General features: G+C 42.2%; 1 protein-coding gene across 1 annotated transcript in view; it reads left to right on the top strand.

Annotated features, from left to right (window-relative positions):
- The window catches only part of ALCAM (activated leukocyte cell adhesion molecule), a gene marked incomplete in the record, with an annotated part of 1355533 nt that overhangs the window by 805730 nt on the left and 527514 nt on the right, over window positions 1–22289 (top strand). Inside the window, 1 exon segment of the mRNA XM_044071096.1 lies at window positions 645–757. Coding sequence (XP_043927031.1) covers window positions 645–757 — 113 coding nt within the window.

The following is a 22289-nucleotide window of genomic DNA, read 5'->3' as shown; positions in this document are numbered from 1 at the left end:
ACTTTTTTTTTTCAGCTGGAACATAAAGATCTGAATTGTCTTGACATAAGGCCTTACGAAGTTTAATGCTACTGACTGCCCAAAAATGTAATTAGTAGAAAATGGGATTCAAAATCTACACCAACTGTAGTTGAAGCACTGAATATTGTAAAGGAGATAAAATAACTGGAGATGGGATCCTTAGAAGATGGAAGTAGCAAATTATTTGGAAGTAAATGAATTTATGGGAACAATACATGCAGAATAATGTTCAGGAGGAGTGAGTTTTATAGGAAGGCAAGAAATAAGCAATTTCCATAATGTTGAAGTGAAAAATGTTAAAAATGTGATGTAATAAAGATATTACAGAATCTAGTCTGCCCTGAGTGATTGAGCTAACAATCAGAAAGTAGAATTAAACAAAAAAAAACTGAATCTGAAAATTCAATCTAAAAGCTAAAAAAAATCTATACAGACTCGCTAGTGCTGCAGTTATAAGTAGTAAATCATGTTTATTTTTTCTCACCATAAAACTACAATAATTTGTGGAGAGCCTTCAGTCATAAAGCAGGTTTTCATGCTGGTAATCAGTCATGTCTGTAGGTTAAACTGTGGATGCACTTGATGTGCACATATATTTACATACACACATTTTTTTCCTCTAGATCTTGATATGTCATTAACTCCAAATGGAGAAGTTAACAGAATGGCTGGAGAGAATTTATCTGTGCTGTGCAACTCTTCTTCCAATAAACCTGTGTCACTTACATGGAAAAAAGTAAGTAATTAAGCTGCTGAGAATTGGTGTATGTGAATTCACTTAATGCAGGTTTCTATAAAATGTACTGTTGTGAAATTTCTTCAGTAATTGATTTTGTCTACTCTGAAGTATTTTCTGAATATAGCAAAAGAAAAACAAAATGCTTTGAAGAACAACAATGTAGCCAACTCTTTCCTTCACAGCCTAAGTACTATAAATATAGGGGTGGTACATTTTGGAATGGTGAGAATGAAAAACTCCAAAATAGCAGCAGTCATGGATTTTAATGATCTGGGCCTCACAAAAGTAAACATGGGTGCTAGCTGTTAAACTCAAATGACCCTCAAGATGGAAGAAAACATTTGATATGAGCAAGTGATGAGATACTCGGCGTTCTTATATAATGTTATTTCTTGTTTTGTTATATTTTTTACCTTGCCTGTGTTCTGAAAAGCCTTGTAGGAAAAGTTCTTTCCCTCCTCATCTTCAAATCTCCTTTGCCCTTTAACTGTCCTTTAACCCAAGGCTCGTCATATCCATGTGATTGAAAAATGTTAGTTGTTAATTTAATAGCCTTAAACCATTGCATATGTTTATTTTCCTTTAGTAACCTGATATTAAATTTAAACTATATATACTTTCATACATATATTCTCAAGCTGTCAGAAGTGTAGAGATGCATCTAATTTGCCAGTTACTCCAATTAACATTTTGAAACTACACCTCCTCTTTCCCCTCCCTCTTTCTCTGGTTTGTCCCAGATCCACTCGAAGGAGCTTTAATAGTCTTGCCATGTGCCACATAATCTAAGAACCTATTTCATGTTTGCGCCACTGTCACTGCTGAAGAGTATTTTTTTTAAGTCCAGGTTGTAACATGTTCCTTCATTTAGAAGGGTGTGACCTTTCTTACCACCTACAGTGGTTATAAAAAGATTACACACCCCTGATAAAATGCCAGGTTTTTGTGATATAAAAAAATGAGACAACTTTAAATCATTTCAAAATATTTCTCACCTTTAATGTGACCTATAACCTGTACAATTCAATTGAAAAACAAACAAATCTGTTAGGGGAAAAATACAAAAAAAAATATACAATAAGCTGGTTGCATAAGTGTGCACACCCTTAAACTAATACTTTGTTGAAGCACCTTTTAATTTAATTACAGCATTCAGTCTTCTGTGGTAGGAGTCTATCAGCATGGCACATCTTGACTTGGCAATATTTCCCCACTTTTCCCTTGCAAAAGCACTCCAAATCTGTGCATAGCCCTCTTCAGATCACCCCACAGATCTTCTATTGGATTTAGGTCTGGGCTCTGGTGGGGCCATTCCAAAACTTTAATATTCTTCTGTTGAAGCCATTCTTTTGCTGATTTGGATGTATGCTTGGGGTCATTGTCATGTTGAAAGGTGAAATTCCTCTTCATCTTCAGCTTTCTAGCAGATGCCTGAATGTTTTAGGCCAAAAGTGACTGGTATTTGGAACTGTTCATAATTCCCTCCACCTTGACAAAAGCCCCAGTTCCAGCTGAAGGAAAGCAACCCCAAAGCATGATACTGCCACCACCATGCTTCCTCGTGGGGATGGTGTTCTTTTTGCATCAAACGTACCTTTTGGAATTGTAGCCAGAAAGTTCAACCTTAGTCTCATCAAACCGTAACACATTTTCACACATGCTTTTGGGAGACGTTTATGTATTGTTTTGCGAATTTTAGCTGGGCCAGGATGTTTTTCTGTGTAAGAAAAGGCTTCCATCTTGCAACCCTACCCCATAGCTCAGACATATGGAGAATACTGGAGATTCTTGTTACATGTAGTGCACAACCAGTACTTGCCAGAAATTCCTGCAGCTCCTTCACTATTGCTGTGTAGGTCTCTTGGCAGCCTTCCTGACCAGTTTTCGTCTTGTCTTTTCATCAATTTTGGAGGGATGTCCAGTTCTTTGCAACAAATTTGTTGTCCCATATTTTCTCCTCTTTTTGATGACTGCCTTCACTGTGTTCCATGGTATATCCAATGCCGTGGAAATTTTTTTGTACCCTTCTCCTGACTGATACCTTTCAATAATGAGATTCCTTTGATGAGTTGTAAGCTCTATGTGAACCATGGCTTTTGCTGTAGCAGGCAACTGAGTAAATGTCAGGAAAATCCTAATAGGACAGCTGAACTTTATTTGCTTGTTTTTCAGCTGAATTGTACAAGTTACAGGTCACATTAAAGTTGAGAAAAGTTTTGAAATGTTTTACTGTGGTCTCATTTTTTTATATCACAAAAACCTGGGATTTTAACAGCTCAGCTCATTCATACTTTTTTGGATCCAGATTGTCCCTTCTTTCTTTCTTTCTTTTCCTCAAGGAAGATGGACCTAGCTCTTGCAGCTTATCCCTTTAGGCCATGCAATCTGTCCCCTATCCCCTTCACCAATAGGAATGTGTACTACATCTGTTTATTTCCTTTCTTTAGTGGCCCCAAAATTACAGTATTCCATCTGCGCCCTGAGCAGCTATTTGTATAAATGGAGCTTAATTTTCTTGTAAGTTATGTCTTTCAAATGCAGCCCAACATGCTGTTTGCCTTAGGTCATGCTTTTCCCTATTTGGAGATTAGCAGTTCATGCTTTTATTCAAATTCCTAGATGTTCTTCATACTGATCACTGCTGCAGTATCCTTATAGCTTCCAAAGCTTCAGGGCACCTTACATGCTTCCAAACTGTCAAGCAGCTCAAGCTGAGCTGACTGAAAGACAAGTCTGGGTGTGAAGCCCTTCAGAGCTTTAACGCCACCAAAGAGCATGCTCCTGTGAGGCTTTTGAGGATCAACGGTTAGCTTCTGCTTCCCTTAGCCTTCACTTTGGGGGTGAAAACTCACATTTTCTTATTTTTTACTGATGTTTTATTACTTTTACCTCAGATCCCTCTAGTGTAGCACATGCAGCCACTGTGGACTTGAGGTTAGCCACGTTCTCTGCAGTTGTTGGAGTTCCCTTAGTGGGTAAAGGAGAACCACTCTTGTCATTCCCAGGAAAGGGAACAGGGAAGGTTTCCCTTTTGTGTCAGAATGCTGTTCCCACCTGTGGTAACATATTAGTAACACAGTTGGCCCCAATTTTCCTGTCAAAAAGATACAGAAAACCAAGCATGTGTCTACTACTTCTCAAATTTCTCTCGATAGGAATAGTTTACTGAGACTGGCTTAGGGTTTGATTCAGGCTATTGATCTTCTTGCAGAATCGTTTCTGGTAAAAGAAAGCGGGATGCCTCTTTTCCTGAAGAGATTCAAGATTCTGAATCTGAAGAAGATGCCGGGACAGATTAAGAATTTGATCCTCAGGTTTCTGATTTAGACTCAGAGGAAAACTCACTTTCAGATTCTCCCTGTGTGGGGTTCTGTTTTTTTGAAACTATTGCTAGAATGTCCCAGTGTTTTCGGTAAGAGAACACTGAGGTTTCTAAGTCCCACAATAAATACTATGACTTATTACAGAATGACTTTCCAGGACCTTACACATATTCCTCCTGTCCTGTCTACTTTAGAGGATGTGTGTCTTACTGCCTGCAATTTTCCTGATAGCCACTAAAAGGGCAGATAGGATGTATAGTTCCTCAGTCTTAAATTTCTTTTTAAGCTATTCCCAAACCTGACCCAACATCTATAGCCTTAGTTGACTTATTTGCTGCTAAGCATTTAGTTAATTCCAATCCTACTCATTCTAATAAGGATGGGAAAGTTATTGATATGTATGGGGGAAAAGTGAGTACTTCTGCAAGTCTGAATTTCAGAATTTTAAATTATCGGGCTCGTATGTTAAAAGTTTATTTTACATATTGTGAAAGTATGAGAAATGCTTTATCTACAGTTTCTTTTTGAAGAAAAATCTGCTTTAAATAACTTAGTTTCTTCTGTTGTACAGGTCACTACTCATTGTTTGCAGTATGTGTATGACTCTGTTAATACTTCTTCCAGGGCTATGGTCAGTGGTATAGTTTTAAGGAGGTTTGCTTGGATGCATTCTCATAACCTTCCAGATGATGTAAAAAATGAGATTTTAAATTCTCCCTTGGATAGAGATCTAGTGTTTGGCCCCTCTGCTGCAGAGGTGATCAAAAATTATGATGAAAGGGGCAAGCTGACCCAGGGAATCTCTGATTTTTCAGCCCTCCTTTTTCTGAATTGTCCAAGAGGTTTTGTTTCTCAACCAGTTTCAGCACAAAACAGAATACACAGTCTCAACAGAATTCGGGTAACCAGACTTAAGAAGTGGCAAGGAGGTTTCAAAAAGAAGTCTCAAGCCTCCCAAAACCAAGGACATTCCAAATAGTCTTGAATGACTGTTTGAGAGACCTTGTGACCCCCTACCACCCTGACATTCTTTCTCTTCCAGAAAGTCTGAATCTCCATTTCTTCTTTTTGGCAACAAATTGTTTCAGACAAATAGGTTCTAAAAATCATTCATCATTTACAGATGACAATGGGAGGATTTTTTTTCTTTTCTTGGGGGTGGGTATTCCTCATCCTGCATAGCAGCCTCTTTTATTTCCATCTGTTCATCACATGCTGTCCCAAGGAGGGATAGGACCAGTTTCTTTTCCCAGGTGAGAAGAGGTTTTATTCAGGGATGTTCCTAGTGTCAAAGAAAGAAAATGCTTGTGGACCAATTCTGGATCTTTTTTTTCCTAAACGTGTTTGTGATAGTGCCCAAATTCGAAATGATGTCACTTTACAACTATTGCCTCCTCTTCCTCTTTCAAGTTTGTTAGTAACACTAGACTTAAAAGATGGTTATAGTCACATTCCTATTCATCCAGACTTTGGGTGTTTAAGGTTTTGTATGCCTGGATGACATCAGTTCTCTGCTTTACCTTTGGACTATCCACTGCACTAAGAGTGTTCACAAAGTGTCTGGCTCCAGTTATAGCACATTGCAGGCTACAGGGTATCCACATCTTTCTGTGTTCAGATGACTTGCTTATCTTTGCAGAGTCTTTTTCAGAATATCAGGAATCTGTCTATTGGGTTAGAAATCTCTTGCAGAAGCCAAGATTCCAAAACAAAAAACATTCAAAAGTTTTTCTTGACTCCTTCACACAGGACTGTGTTCTGGCATGTCAGCTAGACAGCTCAGTTCAAACAGTTTTTCTTCCACAGGGAAAAATATGTCTTTATTTAGATCTATTTCTAAGGTTTTCCAGTCAGACTTCAGTCACTGTGAGGGAATATCTCAGGATTTTGTGTCTCATGGCATATAGTATTCTCATGAAATATGCCTCTGGCAGTGACACAGTGGTATCTGAAATTTCTCTGGTCCCAGCATCAACACCCTTTATCTTTTCAGATCCCAATACTGGGGATTGTCAGAATAGAAATCACTTGGTGGAGACAAAGTATAACCTTAAATCCAGGTCTCCCCTTCTCCTTCTCTGCCCCAAAGCAGTCAGTCACCACAGATGCTTCAGATGTTGCATGAGGAATGGTTTCAGGAGAGATAAAAGTGCAGGGGTTGTGGGACACCAAGGACAGATGCAAGCACAAACTTATCAAGAAGATGCTTGCCCTGATCAAGGCAGTCAATTCACTGAACCATATTTTGGTCCTGAGACCTTTTCAAGTGGTTAAAGACAATACTACAATGATTTCGTACAAAGGGAAACTAGGGCATATACCCCCTTTGCAGAATAGCCATGTTAGCTTGGGATATAGCTTCACAGCACAATCTCACAGGCATCCTGCTTTCCATCAGAGCAAAATTATGTGGCAGACAAACTGTGCAAGATGAGGACAGACACTCATGAATGGAAACTAGATCTGGTGGGGGTGGGGGAGTTAAAAGATTTTATCTGTTGGGACTACCTCAAGTAGATTTCTTTGACTCCTGTCTGAACAGTCAACTGGCAAAATTCTGTCCCAGGGCTCCATGCAAGAAGTCCTGGAAGACGTATGCCTTTTTTTTTGTTTAGACACAGATGTTCTTGTATGCCTTTCCAACCTTTCCACTAATATCTAGGGTAATTCTTAAGATTCAGAAGGAATCCCCCAAGATCACTGTGGGCAGTCCCTTCTGGCCCAGGCAGCTGTTGTTCTCCCTTCTTTTGGAAATGACCAGGGGCAATTACCACAGGTTTCCTCATAGAATGGATCTACTCATGTAAGAACAGGGGTGCTTGATACACCCCAACATCAATCATCTTCAATTGACTACCTAGATGACAGGGTCTTAATTCCTTTTAGGCACCTGTTTTCTGAGGATGTGCAGCAGGTACTAATGGAGGCAAGAAAGCCTGCTGCTAGAAAATTATACATTAGCAAATAGAAAAGTTTTTCAAGTTGGTGCCAACAACATAACTGGCACCCATTCATTGCTAGTTGTTCTCTGGTTTTATAATATTTGTGTGAGTTACTATCCTATGGTCTTTCTTATTATTCTGTCAAGGTTCATTTATCGACCATTACAGCATGTCTGCTCATGGATCCTCATCTTGCAAGGCAGTGGCATGTAAAAATGTACCTGAAGGGGGTTTTGCATAAGTGGCCTCCAAGTAAACTGGTGGACCCTACTTGGGTCCTTAATTTTGTGTTAGAGAAACTAACGCTTGCTCCATTTGAACTAGCTAATTTGGCTGACTTGAGGTTCTTAACAAGGAAAATATTTTACTGATTGCTCTGTCCTTTGCAGGAAGGGGATCTGAGTTGCAAGCTGTTAAGGCGAATCAGCGCTACCTCATCTTTTGCAACAACAGGGTTTCTTTGAGAGCTAATCCTTCCTTTTATGCCTAAAGTTGTATTCATGTTTACTTTGTCCAACTAGTCATCTCCCTGTTTTCTTTCCTGTACCTAAAAAATGAGGGAGAAAGGATACTCCATGCCTTGGATGTCCACAGACAACTCAGGTGCTGTCTTGATGGAACTAAATCTTTCGTATCATCAGATCAGTTGTTCATTTCTTCTGAAAGTAAGAAGAAGGGACAGCCTGTGTCAAAACAAACTATTTCTAAATGGTTGTCTGAGGCTATTATATGTATTTATTTGACAAATCTCCAGTAGCAGAACATTAAGATCATCTAATAAATTATTTCTGAAAGTCAGTAAGCCAAACAACTGCTAAAGAGATTCCCTATACTCATACAAGATAGCCAAAGCTTGGAATGACATACCTCAAAGTATACTGAATACCAGTAACGCTAACAATTTCAAACAACTGTTGAGGGAGCACCTTAATAACTCCTGACTTTGTTCCTGCACAGATCCTGCCTAGCTGGCATATAGACATCTTTTCTCATCCCTTCTCTCATCAAAATCACCCATTTACCCCTCACTTAACCTACTCTGTCACCCAGCTTCCTTCCTCCTTTATTCTGTTATCTGGTCTCTACTTTACCTCATTGGCAACAACTTAGATTCCTTATTTTTGTTTATTAAAATCTTAGTCAAATATCATCTGCATTCCTTATCCATATTTTCTACAATATGTACCCCTTATTAATTTTGCAGCTGATATTCTAATGATGATAGAGCTACAGTCACTCTGTATCTTGTATGTATTTTTGAACTGTTATGTTGTTGTGCTTTATGGAGCCATATGTTAAGGTATAAGTATTTTTGAACTGTTATACTGTTTGTACTTTATGGAGCTTTTTCTCCCCAGGTCTCCTCTGAAAATGGACTACTTTTGTGCCCAGTCAGACTTTCCTGGTTAACAAATGAAAATAAATATTCCAGGCAGGGTCAAGGCCCACTCTACAATAAATTTGGATTCTACTATGGGTTTTTGGAAAGGACTGGATTCTAAAAGTATTCTAGAAGTTGCTACGCGGTCCTTTGTACTATTACAAAGCACTGTAAGTTGGATTCCTTCTCTAGGTCTAGATTACGCTTTGCTAGGACCATTCTCCAGGGGGCTTTTGGACACTTCTCCTTCCACTTCCCAAATATAGCGAGCGGTGGTAATCTACCCATATAGCTAAGGGTACTGCAGTAGTGATCAGTATAAAGAATATGGTACTGTTGTGCGAGTTGAACTTTACCATAACAGTAGATGTTAGAGTGGTCACAGCTGCAGTAGTTGCTCCTTCCCTTCATCCAACTTGTTTTTGGTGTGGTCTGGGCATTTATTTTTTTGGGTGTTCCTAGCCTTGTCCTTTCAGGGCTCAGCCTCCCTCCCTCCCTCTCTGCTGGCAGGAACTTGTCTTTTAGTCAGCTGAGCTTCGGCTGCTTGACAGTTTAGGTGTGTGGAAGATGCCCTGAAGCTTTGGAAGCTGAACAGCTGTTATATCCTTGGGAGGATGTAACCGTTATAGCTGCCGCAGTGGTCATTCAATCATCTACAGTTATGCAAAGTTCAGCTTAACACAACTGTACTGTCTTTTATTTGCTTAGTTGCTGTAAATGGGATTTACATGCTGAATTCCATCTTTGGGTGATTTTTTTGTCCCCGAAGGAATAATGTCATGGATTTTTTTTTTTTTTTGTTTTCAAATGCAGCTTCCATCTGTCAGTCTACTCGGACAGCTTCTTCAGAGCAGCCTTTAGGTTAAAGTCTTCTTTCCTTATATTCTGCCTGTCTTCTTATCTCAGAGATTTGTATGTTGTCTGTTTCCCTTGAGATATTCAAGACAAATACATTTACTGGAAGAGGTCTTAGGGCTTACTTCCACAGAACACTTCTCATTTCTGAAAAGCGTCTCCTTATGTATATACACGCACACACACACACACACACACACACACACACACACACACACACACACACACACACACACACACACACACACAAACATCTGTCTTCATTTTGATTATAAGCCTGTTGTGGAAGCATGACTTAAGTCATGAAATATAGGGAGAAGAAATCGACAAGATGTTCACTGATGTTCTTCGTGTTTCACTGTTGCAGTCATTACACTTGGGTTATCCTGCTGGCAGGCTACCCTCAGTCGGCCTGAATTCCAAAGTCTAGGACCGGCGTCGGTTGCTGTCGCCTCTTCCCTGACGTCAGTGTGCCAGGGGTATAAAAGACGCAGCCGATGCCATTTTCTTCAGTCTTTCTTGCCGCGTGGTGCCCGAAGCAGAAGCAGTTCGCAAGAGCCGGTCGGCCGACTTCTGAAATTTTCGTGTTCGAATTTCAGATCCGAAGTCTTCATTAAAAGCTAAGTACCCCGTTGGGGAAAACTTTTTTCTTGCTCCAGACCGATGTCAGAAAAAGTTAATAATTGTATTTCTTGTGGGAAGCAAATACCTCATAAGGATTTTTATTCTTACTGTATTCCTTGCCTAGGCCCTGACCACGACGTTGCTTGTTGTCGGTTTTGTGCTAGATTTAACCAGTGCACTATAAAGCGCTGGTACGATTTTGCATTTCACTATTTTGGCAGAAGATTTAATTACACGTTGACGTCGGACAGCCAACCAACTACCGCAATTCATAAGAAACGCAAAGAAAAAGAAAAGGACAGGCATCCCTAAAACCAATGAGGCTTCTTCTGAGCCAGTCACCAGTTCGCTGGCTCTCAGTGATGTGCTTTCGCAGTCCCTAACGCCCACTACTTTGGACCCACAGGCCACTATAGACTCCCACGTGGAGTCGCCTAGGCCACTGGAAGCTCAAGGTATTGGACCTTCGGAAACTATTCCCTCAGATGGGTCCGGAGCCACTGAGCAGGCATCTGCTTCTGAGGGTGTTTTCAGACCTACTCAATTGTACATTAAAGCGACTCCAGCTACAAAGGCAAAGACTAAAGCATCTTTAAAGACAAAGAAACAAGTACAACAGCCTCATGGTCAGGCCTCCATGCCCAAAAAACAGATGCTCAAAATGGCTGAAGACTTAATTACTTTGATCAGGGGTTCCCATCCCCCTCCTGATAAGAGGCCTAGGCAAGAGACAGAATATGAATCTTCATATCAGGTTTCCATTTCTTCTGATTCCTCTTCTGATCAGGAATACTGTCTTCCTCCCTATGAGGATTCTGATGCTGAAGAATCTATCCCTTCAGCCTCTCCTCCTGAGGATTACTCTTTTGGGAAAACCTTGCATACCATGAGGGAACATTTCCACTGGGAGAGCCAAGATTATTCTGAATCTAAGAAAAGGCTCAGAGACTTCTTTTTACTCCCACAACACAGGCCCCTAGCTATTCCGCCTGTGTTAGACATTGTAGATGTATTTTCAGAGTCCAGTCTGACCCCTGACTCCTTACCTCCAGCCCCTGTTAAGCCAGACAGGTACTACAGGGTGCCTGACTCTCATAAATTTCTTTTCAAAAACCCTGCTGCTGACCCAGAAACTATTTCTCAGGGTCCCAAAGGGGTCAAGGCATCCACTGCAAAAAAACCCTACCCCCTCCGACAGGGATTCTAGGGCATTAGACAGATGGGGAAAGAAGATTTACACCTCTGCTACCTTGGCTATAAGGGCTTTAAATTGTCGGTTTCATATGCTCAAATATCAGCAATATATTATGCCACTGCTTAAACAGAAAATGTTGATAAATTCTGAAGGTGCAGAAAACAAAGAAATACAGGATTTATTGCATGCAGCTGAGCAAGTTGGAAAGCATACTTTGCAATTTGGTTTTGATTCTTTGGAGGCCTCCTGCAGGGCCGCTGTCACGGGTTCTTTCATTAGGAGGCATGCTTGGTTAAAGGAACAAAATCTACCAGATCATGTTAAAGCAAAATTATTAGATGCTCCATTACAGCATGATACTTTGTTTGGTGTTAAAGCAGAAGAGGTGTTAAAGAAAATGGAGGACAAAGCTAAATCTGTGCAAACAGTCAAGGATTTCTTACAGGTACAGCCTCCAAGATTTAGCAGACACTGGTGTACAAAGAATTGGTCCTTTCCAGTGTCAGACAGACCACAAAGGGGAAGATACCGATACCCAAGAGGCAGATCCCAGCCCCAAGGTTCATACAGGTCTAAACAGTGGGGTGCTTCTACCTCCAAAAGTGGAGAAGACAAATCACAGCCTTACAGGAAACAGTCCCAATGACTTCCCCCTGCCCGCACCAAGCACTTATCTTCTGGCAGCACCTTTAGGGGGAAAATTAGCACTTTTTTCTCAAAATTGGCACATAATAACCCAGGACAAATGGGTCTTAGACATAGTGTCACAGGGCTACAAGTTTCACTTTCATACCCTGCCAAGGGCAAACAGTTGGCCAGACCTTCCAAAAAAAACAATGGGCAGAGGCACAAAAACAAGTCTAATCCCTCATGGACATGAGGGCCATTCAACAAGTACCAGAACAAGAGCAGGGACAAGGATTTTATTCAAGACTGTTCTTGGTACCCAGAAAGGACAAAGCCTGGAGACCAATACTGGACCTATCTATTCTAAACACATATCTGGATATACCAAAATTCAAAATGTTGACCTTACAGCAGCTTCTGCCCATGCTGGGCAAGAAGGCTTGGCTTGTGACTTTAGACCTAAAAGAGGCATACCTGCATGTCCCAGTCAGACAGACATGCAGGAGATACCTCAGATTCAAAGTTGGCTCAGTGCACTACCAATTATCTGCACTGCCCTTTGGCTTATCTACTGCGCCCAGGGTCTTCACAAAGTGCTCGGCACCAGTAATGGCATTCTGCAGACAAAGAGGAATACAAATATATCCTTACTTGGACGACTGCCTCATAGCAGAGAACAAGGACATTCTACTACAGCATCTGGCGTTTGTAAAGAGATTACTACCATGCCTAGGGTACACAGTCAGCGAACAGAAATCAAAACTAGTACCCTCTCAAGAGATAATATTTCCTGGGTGCAAGCTTAAATACAACTGCCCAGATGGCTTATCTCACGCCAGACAAACAAAGGCAACTGACTACCTATTTCAAACTGTTGGCAACAAAGGCCCAGTTATCTGCAAGAAAAATTCTGCAGGCTTTGGGCTTCATGGCATCCTGCATTCTACTAATTCCATATGCAAGACTACATATGAGGAAACTTCAATGGTACCTAAAAAGTGTTTGGATTCAGCATTGCCACAGCCTGGAAACAATAAATACTCTCATTCCCTGCCTGCAACAGGAGGTTCGATGGTGGGCGAAGGCCTGTCACCAGAACAAGGGACAGCCATTTACCTTACCCCCAGCCAGGCAGACATTGGCAACTGATGCATCAGATTATGCCTGAGGGGTGCACATGGCAGGAAGATGTATTCAAGGCACATGGTCTGCAAACCAAATGCATCTACATATCAATCAAAAAGAAATGCTAGCTGTTCAGAATGCCCTGACAGCCCTCAAGGACCTACTTCATCCGGGACAACTACTGATAAAGACAGACAATACCACGGTCATGTGGTATATAAACAAGCTGGGTGGGCACTCATTCTTACCCCCTCCGCAGACTAGCCATGACTTTGTGGGACACAGCATTGACTTACCAAGTACATCTGCAGGCACAATTCGTACCAGGAAAGATAAATACTCTGGCAGATAAACTAAGCAGAAACCTCATGGATCCCCACAAGTGGAAATTGGATCCACAAGTCTTCAACATGATAACAAGGAAATGGGGATGCCCAGACATAGACCTATTTGCCTCTCCTCACAACTGCCAACTAAAGAGATTCTGCACAAGGACTTATCACAGGCAAGCATGGAAAGTGGATGCCCTATCTTTCTAACTTAACAGTATATGCCTTTCCTCCACTGCCTCTCCTCCCCAAGGTACTCCTAAAGGTCAGACAAGAGAAGCCAAAAATTATACTGATTGCCCCAGACTGGCCCTGCCAGTACTGGTATCCAATCCTAAGGAACTTGTCTCAATGCCCAGCCATGCCCAGCCTGGACCTTACCTCAAATACCTCACCTACTGTTCCACCAAAACAATCCGATCCTGCACAGCCAACTCAAGACCTTAAATCTGGCAGCATGCAGGATAACGTAGTCATACAAAACACACCTCTTACTAAAGCGGTGATGGATGTCATTTTAGAGGCCTAGTACTGGAAAATCTTATTCTGGAAAATGGAAGAGATTCTGTGCCTGGAACCAGGCACAAGGAATTGACACAGCACTACCAAATATTCCTCATATTTTGCAATACTTAACTGAGATGCTGGACAAAGGCCTATCCTTTTCATCAGTTAAAATTCATGCCTCTGCCATTTCGGCTCATTACAATACAGAGCCACCAATCATTTCTCATCCTTTGTTAAGGCAATACCTCAGAGAAGCCAAAAACTTAAGGCCTCCAAGGAGATCACCAATACCTGCATGGGACCTCAATTATGTTTTGGAAATACTCACTCTGCCCCTTTCTGAGCCAACCGCTAGAGCTCATATAAAGTTTTTATCTTGAAAAACAGCTCTGCTCCTAGCAATAACCTCTGCAAGACGAGTCTCAGTGTTACAGGCACTCATGGCTGTGGAACCTTTTATCATTTTTTATCCAGACAGGGTTGCTCTGAGGACATACCCGACATTTATGCCTAAGGTAGTGTCCAGTGTGGCCTTTAACCAAACTATTCATCTGCCTACTTTTTATCCAAACCCACAGAATAAGGGGGAGAGAATTCTGCATTCTTTGGACATACACAGACAGCTATGCTTCTACTTGAACAGAACCAGAGCTTTCAGAAAGACTGAGCAACTACTAGTGGCATATGCTGCAGGATCACAAGGAAAGGCCATCTCAAAGCAGACTATTTCAAAGTGGATAGGCCACTGCATTCGTTTCTGCTATTCACAACATGGCAAGCCAGTGCCTAAGGGCATTAGGCCACATTCAACCAGAGCAGCAGCCACTTCAGCAGCCTTCCTCCGGGGAGTACCAACCAAAGACATTTTAGAGGCTGCTACCTGGAGTTCAGTGCACACCTTTACAAAGCACTATCATTTGCCACTCTACTCTAAATCCAGGGCAGGCTTTGCCAAAGCAGTTCTGCAGGGCCTTATAGCCGCTCCTAATGCTATTTAGTTCCAGCCTCCCAACCATAGCTTTGGGATTCAACCCAAGTGTAATGACTGCAACAGTGAAACTTGAAGAACATAGTACACTTGTGTATACTTATCATAAATGTAGATGTTCGAGTGTATTCACTGTTGCAGTCCAGGTTACCCACCCCCCATCCCCCATCTCTTTTTGCTGGAACTTCGCTGCACTTCTCTAATCTATACAACCTATGTGGTGTATTTGCTTGTAGATTAAGGTATTATATATTTTGGTGCAGGCATGTTTTATTGGCATATTTTTAGCCTTCCCTTTTGGGGGCACCTGACATCTGGGGCAAGAAAAACTGAAGAAAATGGTGTCGGCTGCATCTTTTATACCCCTGGTGCACTGATGTCAGGGAAGAGGCAACAGCAACCGACGCCGGACCTAGACTTTGGAATTCAGGCCGACTGAGGGTAGCCTGCCAGCAGGATAACCCAAGTGTAATGACTGCAACAGTGAATACACTCTAACATCTACATTTATGGTAAGTGTACACAACTGTACTTTCCGTCTCTTCTGTAACCTATTTGTAGGGTAGAGGAGTTTCAGTAGTTTTCTTAGACCGATGGACAGGAATGTTGTCTACAAATTTACTTGTTAAATGGGCTGGTGGTTTGGTACATGACAAGGGCAAGTAGCTAAAATAATATATAGTGAAACAGTGCTAACAGTAAGAGTAGCTACACAATTATTATATATAGGAATAACTGATGATCAAGCATCTTGGTTAACACATTGGGTGTCTTCCAGGAAACTCACCAGCCTTCTCTCGGTTTATTTGCCATGACCATCTTTACCACCAAGCTCATCCTTGCCTGTCTTATTTCTCTGATCAGGTATGGATCCTTCCTTACTGACTAGAATCACTCTGACCATTATTCAGTCTTTGGGGAGCTTGCCACTGGCTAGAGATCAGCTGAACAATTTTGTCAGGGGCCCTGCCAATATTCCATACAGTTTTTCTTTGGAATTTGAGGAGGCATACTGTCCATTTGCATGTTGTCTTCCCTTAGTGCCAACAGTTCTTTATATACTTTCTTTTATATTTTTATTTTCTCCATGATGTCCTTCAAAAATGCAACTGCAGTCCTGCCATATGGGTTGTCCTGCCTCAGGCAGCCCTTCGGTCGGCCGGATTCCAAAGACTGGGTCCGGCTTTCGGCTGATGTCGCCTCTTCCCCGATGTCAGAGCGGCTGGGGTATAAAAGCATCAGCCGACGCCATCTTCTCTAGTCTTTCTTGCCGCGCGGTGCCCGAAGCAGAAGCAGTTCGCAAGTGCCGGTCTGCCAGCTCCTGTGTTTTCAGATACCGAAGTCATCAAAAAGCTAAGTACCCCATTGGGGAACCTTTTCTTGCCTCAGCCGATGTCAGATAAAACTGCAAAAGTTAATAATTGCTTGTCTTGTGGTAAACAAATACCTCATAAGGACTTCCATTCTTACTGCCTTCCCTGCCTCGGCCCAGACCACGACGTCTCGGCCTGTGCTGCCTGTGCTTGCTTCAATAAGCGCACACTTAGGCACCGGGCAGAATTTGCTGAAGACTTTTTTGGGGAAAATTACTCCTATATCATGCCGTCGGAACTTCCGACAGCACATATTTCCAAAAAACGGAAGGACCGGGACCGACATTCTCGGCCCGCGACTTCCACCGACACCACGCTAAAGCCTACCGCGAGTGCATCGGTCTCTTCGGAGGCGGTAATTCAACCGCTCCAGGCCGACGACACCGCTTTACCGCATACTTTGGTCCCGGAGGCTACCCCGGTGCCGGTTGTTGATTTTCCTCCTGAAACCGAAGCCCAAGATTTGCCTGACACCATACCGGTGGACAAAGTTACTCCAGCACGTGGGGCAGCTAGGCCTCCTGTGTCTATGTCCATCAAGGCCTACACACATGCTAAGGCTGCCAGCCAGGCTAAGTCTCACCCTCCTAAATCTTTTTCACAGGGTCCCACTTCTGATAAACAGATCATGACTTTAGCTGCAGATCTAATTTCTTTAATCAGGGGCTCTCAGGCTCATCCAGACAGAGGTTCTCAGCCTTCAGACAAAAGGCCTAGGGTTGAGCAGGCAGATACCCTTTCCTCAGATGAAGCCTCTGGTGAGTCAGGCCATTCAGATTCCCAGGAAGAATCCTTCCTGGCCTACGAGGATTCTGATGCTGATGAATCCATTCCCTCTGCCTCTCCTCCTGAGGATATTTCTTTCGGGGAAATTCTCCACTCCATGAGAGAGCATTTTCAGTGGCAGGGCCAGGATTTCTCCGACTCCAGGAAAAGGCTTCGGACTATCCTTAAGTTACCCCAGTACAGGCCTTTAGCTATACCCCCAGTGTTAGATGTATTGGATGATGTGTACTCAGACTCCAGTACTTCTCCTGATTCTCTCCCTCCTGCTCCTGTCAAGCCAGACAGATATTACAGGGTTCCTGAAACTCATAAACATCTCTTTAAGGCCCATTCTGTTGATCTAGAAACTATTTCTCAGGGGCCCAAAGGAGTGGCCACTTCCACGGCCAAAAATCCTTTGCCCGCAGACAGGGAATCTAGGTCCCTGGAGAGGTGGGGTAAAAAAGTTTATACCTCAACCACCCTTGCCATGAGGGCACTTAACTGTCTTTTTCATATGTTTCAGTATCAGGATTTCTTACTGGATGATTTGCAGAAAAAGTTAGCCTCTCCTGAGCCTTTATATAGAAAGGCCTTGCAGGATTTGGTTCATAACACTCAGCAGGTTAACAGTCATTTTCTTCAGTGTGGTTATGATGCATTGGAAGCTTCATGTAGGGCAGCTATGACAGGGGCCGTCATACGTAGTAGACATGCTTGGTTGAAAGAACAGGCATTGCCAGATCATGTTAAAGTAAAGCTTCTAGATACACCTCTGGAAAAACACAAGCTATTTGGTGATAATGCACAGGGTGTGTTGAAATCAATTGAGGAAAAGGCTAAATCAGTACAAACAGTCAAAGATTTCCTCCAGGTTCAGCCACCAAGGTTCAGCAGGAATTGGCCTTCGAAGAATTGGTCCTTTCCAGACACAGACAAGTTCCAAAGGGGAAAAAACAGGCGTGCTCGAGGTAGAGGGCAATACTGAGGCTCCTACAGGGGCCGCCAATGGCAACCAACTAATCAGAGAAGTGGCGTAGGGACTTCTACTGCTCCACAGGGACAATCACAATGACTGGACTTTGACACCGCCAACCAAGGCTCAAAGAGAAGCACCTTTAGGCAGAAAATTATCTTTATTTTCAAAAAATTGGGATGTTTTTACAAAGGACAAATGGATTTTGGACATAATAGACAAAGGTTACAGGTTCCACTTCCATACCTTACCAACAAGACAAGGCATGCCAAGCCTGCCACAAAATCAAAGGGCAGAGGCACTCATACAAGTTTCAAAGCTGCTACAAATCAAAGCAATAGAAAAGGTTCCTCCTCAGGAACAAGGCCAGGGATTCTACTCAAGACTGTTCCTTGTTCCAAGAAAAGAAAAGCAATGGAGACCTATACTGGACCTGTCCGCTCTAAACACTTTTCTCATTGTGCCAAAATTCAAAATGCTGACGTTACAGCAACTTCTTCCCATGCTGGGCAAGGGGTCTTGGCTGGTTACTCTGGACCTCAAGGAGGCATACCTGCATGTCCCAATCAGACACAGCTGCAGAAGATACCTCAGATTTCTTGCAGGGTCAGAGCACTATCGATTCTCAGCATTGCCTTTTGGCTTATCTACTGCACCCAGAGTATTCACAAAATGCCTGGCATCAGTAATTGCACAATGCAGACTCCAGGGGATACAAATATACCCTTACCTGGACGACTGCCTTATACAAGCGGACAGCAAGCAAGCCTTGATAAGAAACTTGGACTATGTCATTCACTTACTACAGGCTTTGGGATACACAGTCAACAATCAAAAATCAAGACTACTGCCATCCCAACAAATAATTTTTCTAGGAGCCAAACTGGACACAAACTCACAAATGGCTTTCCTCACAGAAGAAAAACAAGAACAATTACCAGATTACTTCAAAAACCTAGCAAAGCACACCCAGATGACTGCAAGGAAAATCCTGCAGGCCCTGGGTTTCATGGCATCTTGCATTCTTCTGATTCCACTGGCAAGACTACACATGAGAAAACTACAATGGTACCTAAAAAGTTTATGGTCTCAACACAGCCACAACTTAGAAGCAATTATTCCACTCATTCCATGTCTACAAAAGGAATTTTTGTGGTGGGCACAAGCAAGCCAGCTAAACAAAGGCATGTCTTTCAACAAACCTCAAGCAAGCCAAACCATTACAACAGATGCCTCAGATCATGGATGGGGGGGTGCACATGGAGGGCAGATGCATTCAAGGGCAATGGGCACCCCGGGAATTGCATCTGCACATCAATCAAAAAGAGATGTTGGCAGTGATTCATGCAATCGAGGCCTTCGGAAAATTTCTTCAGCAAGGTCATCTGCTAATAAAGACAGACAACACCACTGTTATGTGGTACATAAACAAACAAGGAGGCACCCATTCTTACCCCCTCTGCAGACTAACAATGACTCTTTGGGAAAAGTCCCTGAAACTGAACATACAGTTGCAATCCCAGTTTGTTCCAGGCAAGGACAATGTTCTGGCGGACAGTCTAAGCAGAAACATTATGGACCCGCACGAATGGATGTTGCATCCAGACATTTTTTCACAAATAACTCATACATGGGGAAGGCCAGACATAGATCTCTTTGCCTCACACCTCAATCATCATCTGAAGAAGTTCTGCTCAAGGATACACCATCCCCAAGCCTGGAGAATGGATGCTCTCTCCTTCAGCTGGAATTCTCTAACAATCTATGCATTCCCACCTCTACCATTAATGACCAAGGTGTTGCTGAAGATCAAAGCAGAACAACCGAAAGGCATTTTGATAGCTCCAGACTGGCCAAGACAGCACTGGTATCTATTACTAAGGAGCATAACTCGTACCAAGCCGTGGCCCCTGCCTCAATGGCCTCTGCTTTTAACTCAGCACAATTACAGGACTGTTCATCCCAACCTGCAAACATTGCAACTGACAGCTTGGAGGGTTCCATGACTTCTCCCCATATCTCTCTTTCCAAAAAAGTTCAAGAGATCTTACTGGAAGCACGCAGGCCTTCCACCAGAAAAACTTATTCAGCCAAATGGAAGAGATTCAACATCTGGAATGCCAACAAGGGTCAGGATGCATCAGTAATTAGCATCCCACAGATACTAGAATACTTGGCAGAAATGCTTCACAATGGCCTTTCATATTCTTCCATAAAAATACACGCTTCAGCAATTTCAGCAAAATACAAATGTGATCCACCTGTGTTTTCACATCCTTTGCTAAGACAGTTTCTAAGAGAGATAAAGAATATCAAACCTCCAAGAAAACCACCAGTGCCTGCATGGGACCTCAACTTCGTCTTGGAAAAATTAACTCTTCCTCCTTTTGAGCCAGCAGCATCTTCAGAATTGCAATTTCTCTCCTGGAAAACAGTTTTCCTGTTGGCAATTACTTCAGCAAGAAGAGTCTCGGAGATACAGGCCCTCATGGCAGTACCTCCATTTCTCATTTTCCATCAGGACAGAGTCTCTTTAAGAACCAATCCTTCATTCATGCCAAAAGTGATATCCAGGGTTTCTCTAAATCAAGCAATTCACCTGCCTACTTTCTTTCCCAATCCTCAAAATAAAGGAGAAAAGCTTCTGCACACTTTGGACATACACAGACAATTGCGCTACTACTTGGACAGAACAAAGGCCAACAGAAAGTCTGACCAACTATTTGTAGCCTATGCTGCTGGAGTACAAGGAAAGGCAATTTCCAAACAAACAATTTCAAAATGGATTGGAAACTGCATCAGATTCTGCTACTCTTTCCATGGAAAAGGTGTACCAGCCAATATCAGGCCACACTCCACCAGAGCTACAGCCACCTCCACAGCCTTTCTAAGAGGGGTGGCTACAAAGGACATTCTAGAAGCTGCTACATGGAGCTCCGTGCATACATTTTCCAAACATTACAACGTGCCTTTATATTCCAGATCCCGAGCAGGCTTTGCTTCTGCAGTCCTGCAGGGCATTTTAGCTACACCATCCTTATCTTAGATCCTACCACCCCTAGCTTGGCTATGGTATTCAACCCATATGTCAGGACTGCAGTTGCATTCTTGAAGGACATAGTACAGTTTTGTACCTACCATAAATGTAGATGTCCGATAGATATGCAACTGCAGTCAGGTTTTCCCTCCCTCCTACCCCTCTGCAATCCTCTTTTTTGGGTCCACTCCCCCTTTTTCAAATTAGCTGGGGATATCTGTTATGGTGTATCTGTTTATTACTGTTGTGCATATCTGGAATTTTTCTCCATTCTCTAAATTTAGCCTTCCTTGGAGGGCACCTGGCATCTGGGGCAAGAAACACTAGAGAAGATGGCGTCGGCTGATGCTTTTATACCCCAGCTGCTCTGACGTCGGGGAAGAGGCGACATCAGCCGACGCTGGACCCAGACTTTGGAATCCGGCCGACCGAAGGGCTGCCTGAGGCAGGACAACCCATATGTCAGGACTGCAGTTGCATATCTATTGGACATCTACATTTATGGTAGGTACAAAACTGTACTTTCCTGCTCATGCTTTCTTTTCTATAATGAAACTTCTCCTTTTGCATTTAATATTTTTGTGTTTTTTCTTCCCAATGAAATGATTTGCCTTCCATAGTTTTTCAAAAATGCTTCTGTGTTCCTTTCCAACTATATATCTGAAAAAGCCTTCTTCCTACTTCTTTTTCTTCTTTCTGCATTAAAAGTTGTTTCACTCCCTTTCTAGGCCTCTTCCTGGATTCCTTACATTCCTGCTGTGAAGATATGTGAAGGCTGCCAGCCTAGCTAGATAGAATTTTGTAAATAATTCTATGGCAGTTTCATTGTAAATATGAATATAATCCACCGGCTTGTCCACTTAAATGTAAGAAAACTGTGTTAAATGTTGAACTCCAAAAATGTAACCACAGTGCACTCTGCTGGAAGAAAGCTGATAAGTCAAGCATTGTATGACTTTTTGATCTCAAAGCTAGGAGACATAATGTCTGGACTGAGGAATTCCTTCTATTGTCTTGAGACCAGAGATAATTGCTAGATTTTACATATATAATGTATTTTATTGCTGTAGTTTCCTGCCCAGGTGCAAGATCAAAGAAATGTTAAAACTCTGAGTTTCTGTTAGCCTGGAACCAGAGAAGAATGATGTAATCTAAAATGAGTCAGCAGTGATGTATTATCTTTAAGACTTTCTCAGAGAGAGAGAATCGGAGCATTTTGGATTTTGTCTGAAGAACTGACCACACTCACCAGTCCTCTGCCTTTGCTCTATATACAAGTTTATTTAGAACTGTGATTGCTCTTAGAGTTAGATAGGAATTTAGTCAAATTTAGTCTAGCTGTTTTCTATATTTGTCAGACTGTTCTACAGTATTATTTTAAGTATTTTCGTGTGATTTCTGAACTCTTGACTAACACTGTGTTGAATTAAGATTTGTCTTGTGTTTTATTTATTATTATTAAATATTTTTAAACATTTCAAC

Source organism: Protopterus annectens, chromosome 5.part0 (genome assembly GCF_019279795.1).
Source record: "Protopterus annectens isolate FY-2018-M chromosome 5.part0, PAN1.0, whole genome shotgun sequence".
Classification (NCBI taxonomy): Eukaryota; Metazoa; Chordata; order Ceratodontiformes; family Protopteridae; genus Protopterus; species Protopterus annectens.
Note: the sequence above shows the minus strand (reverse complement) of the source record. Positions and strands in the feature narration are given on the sequence as shown.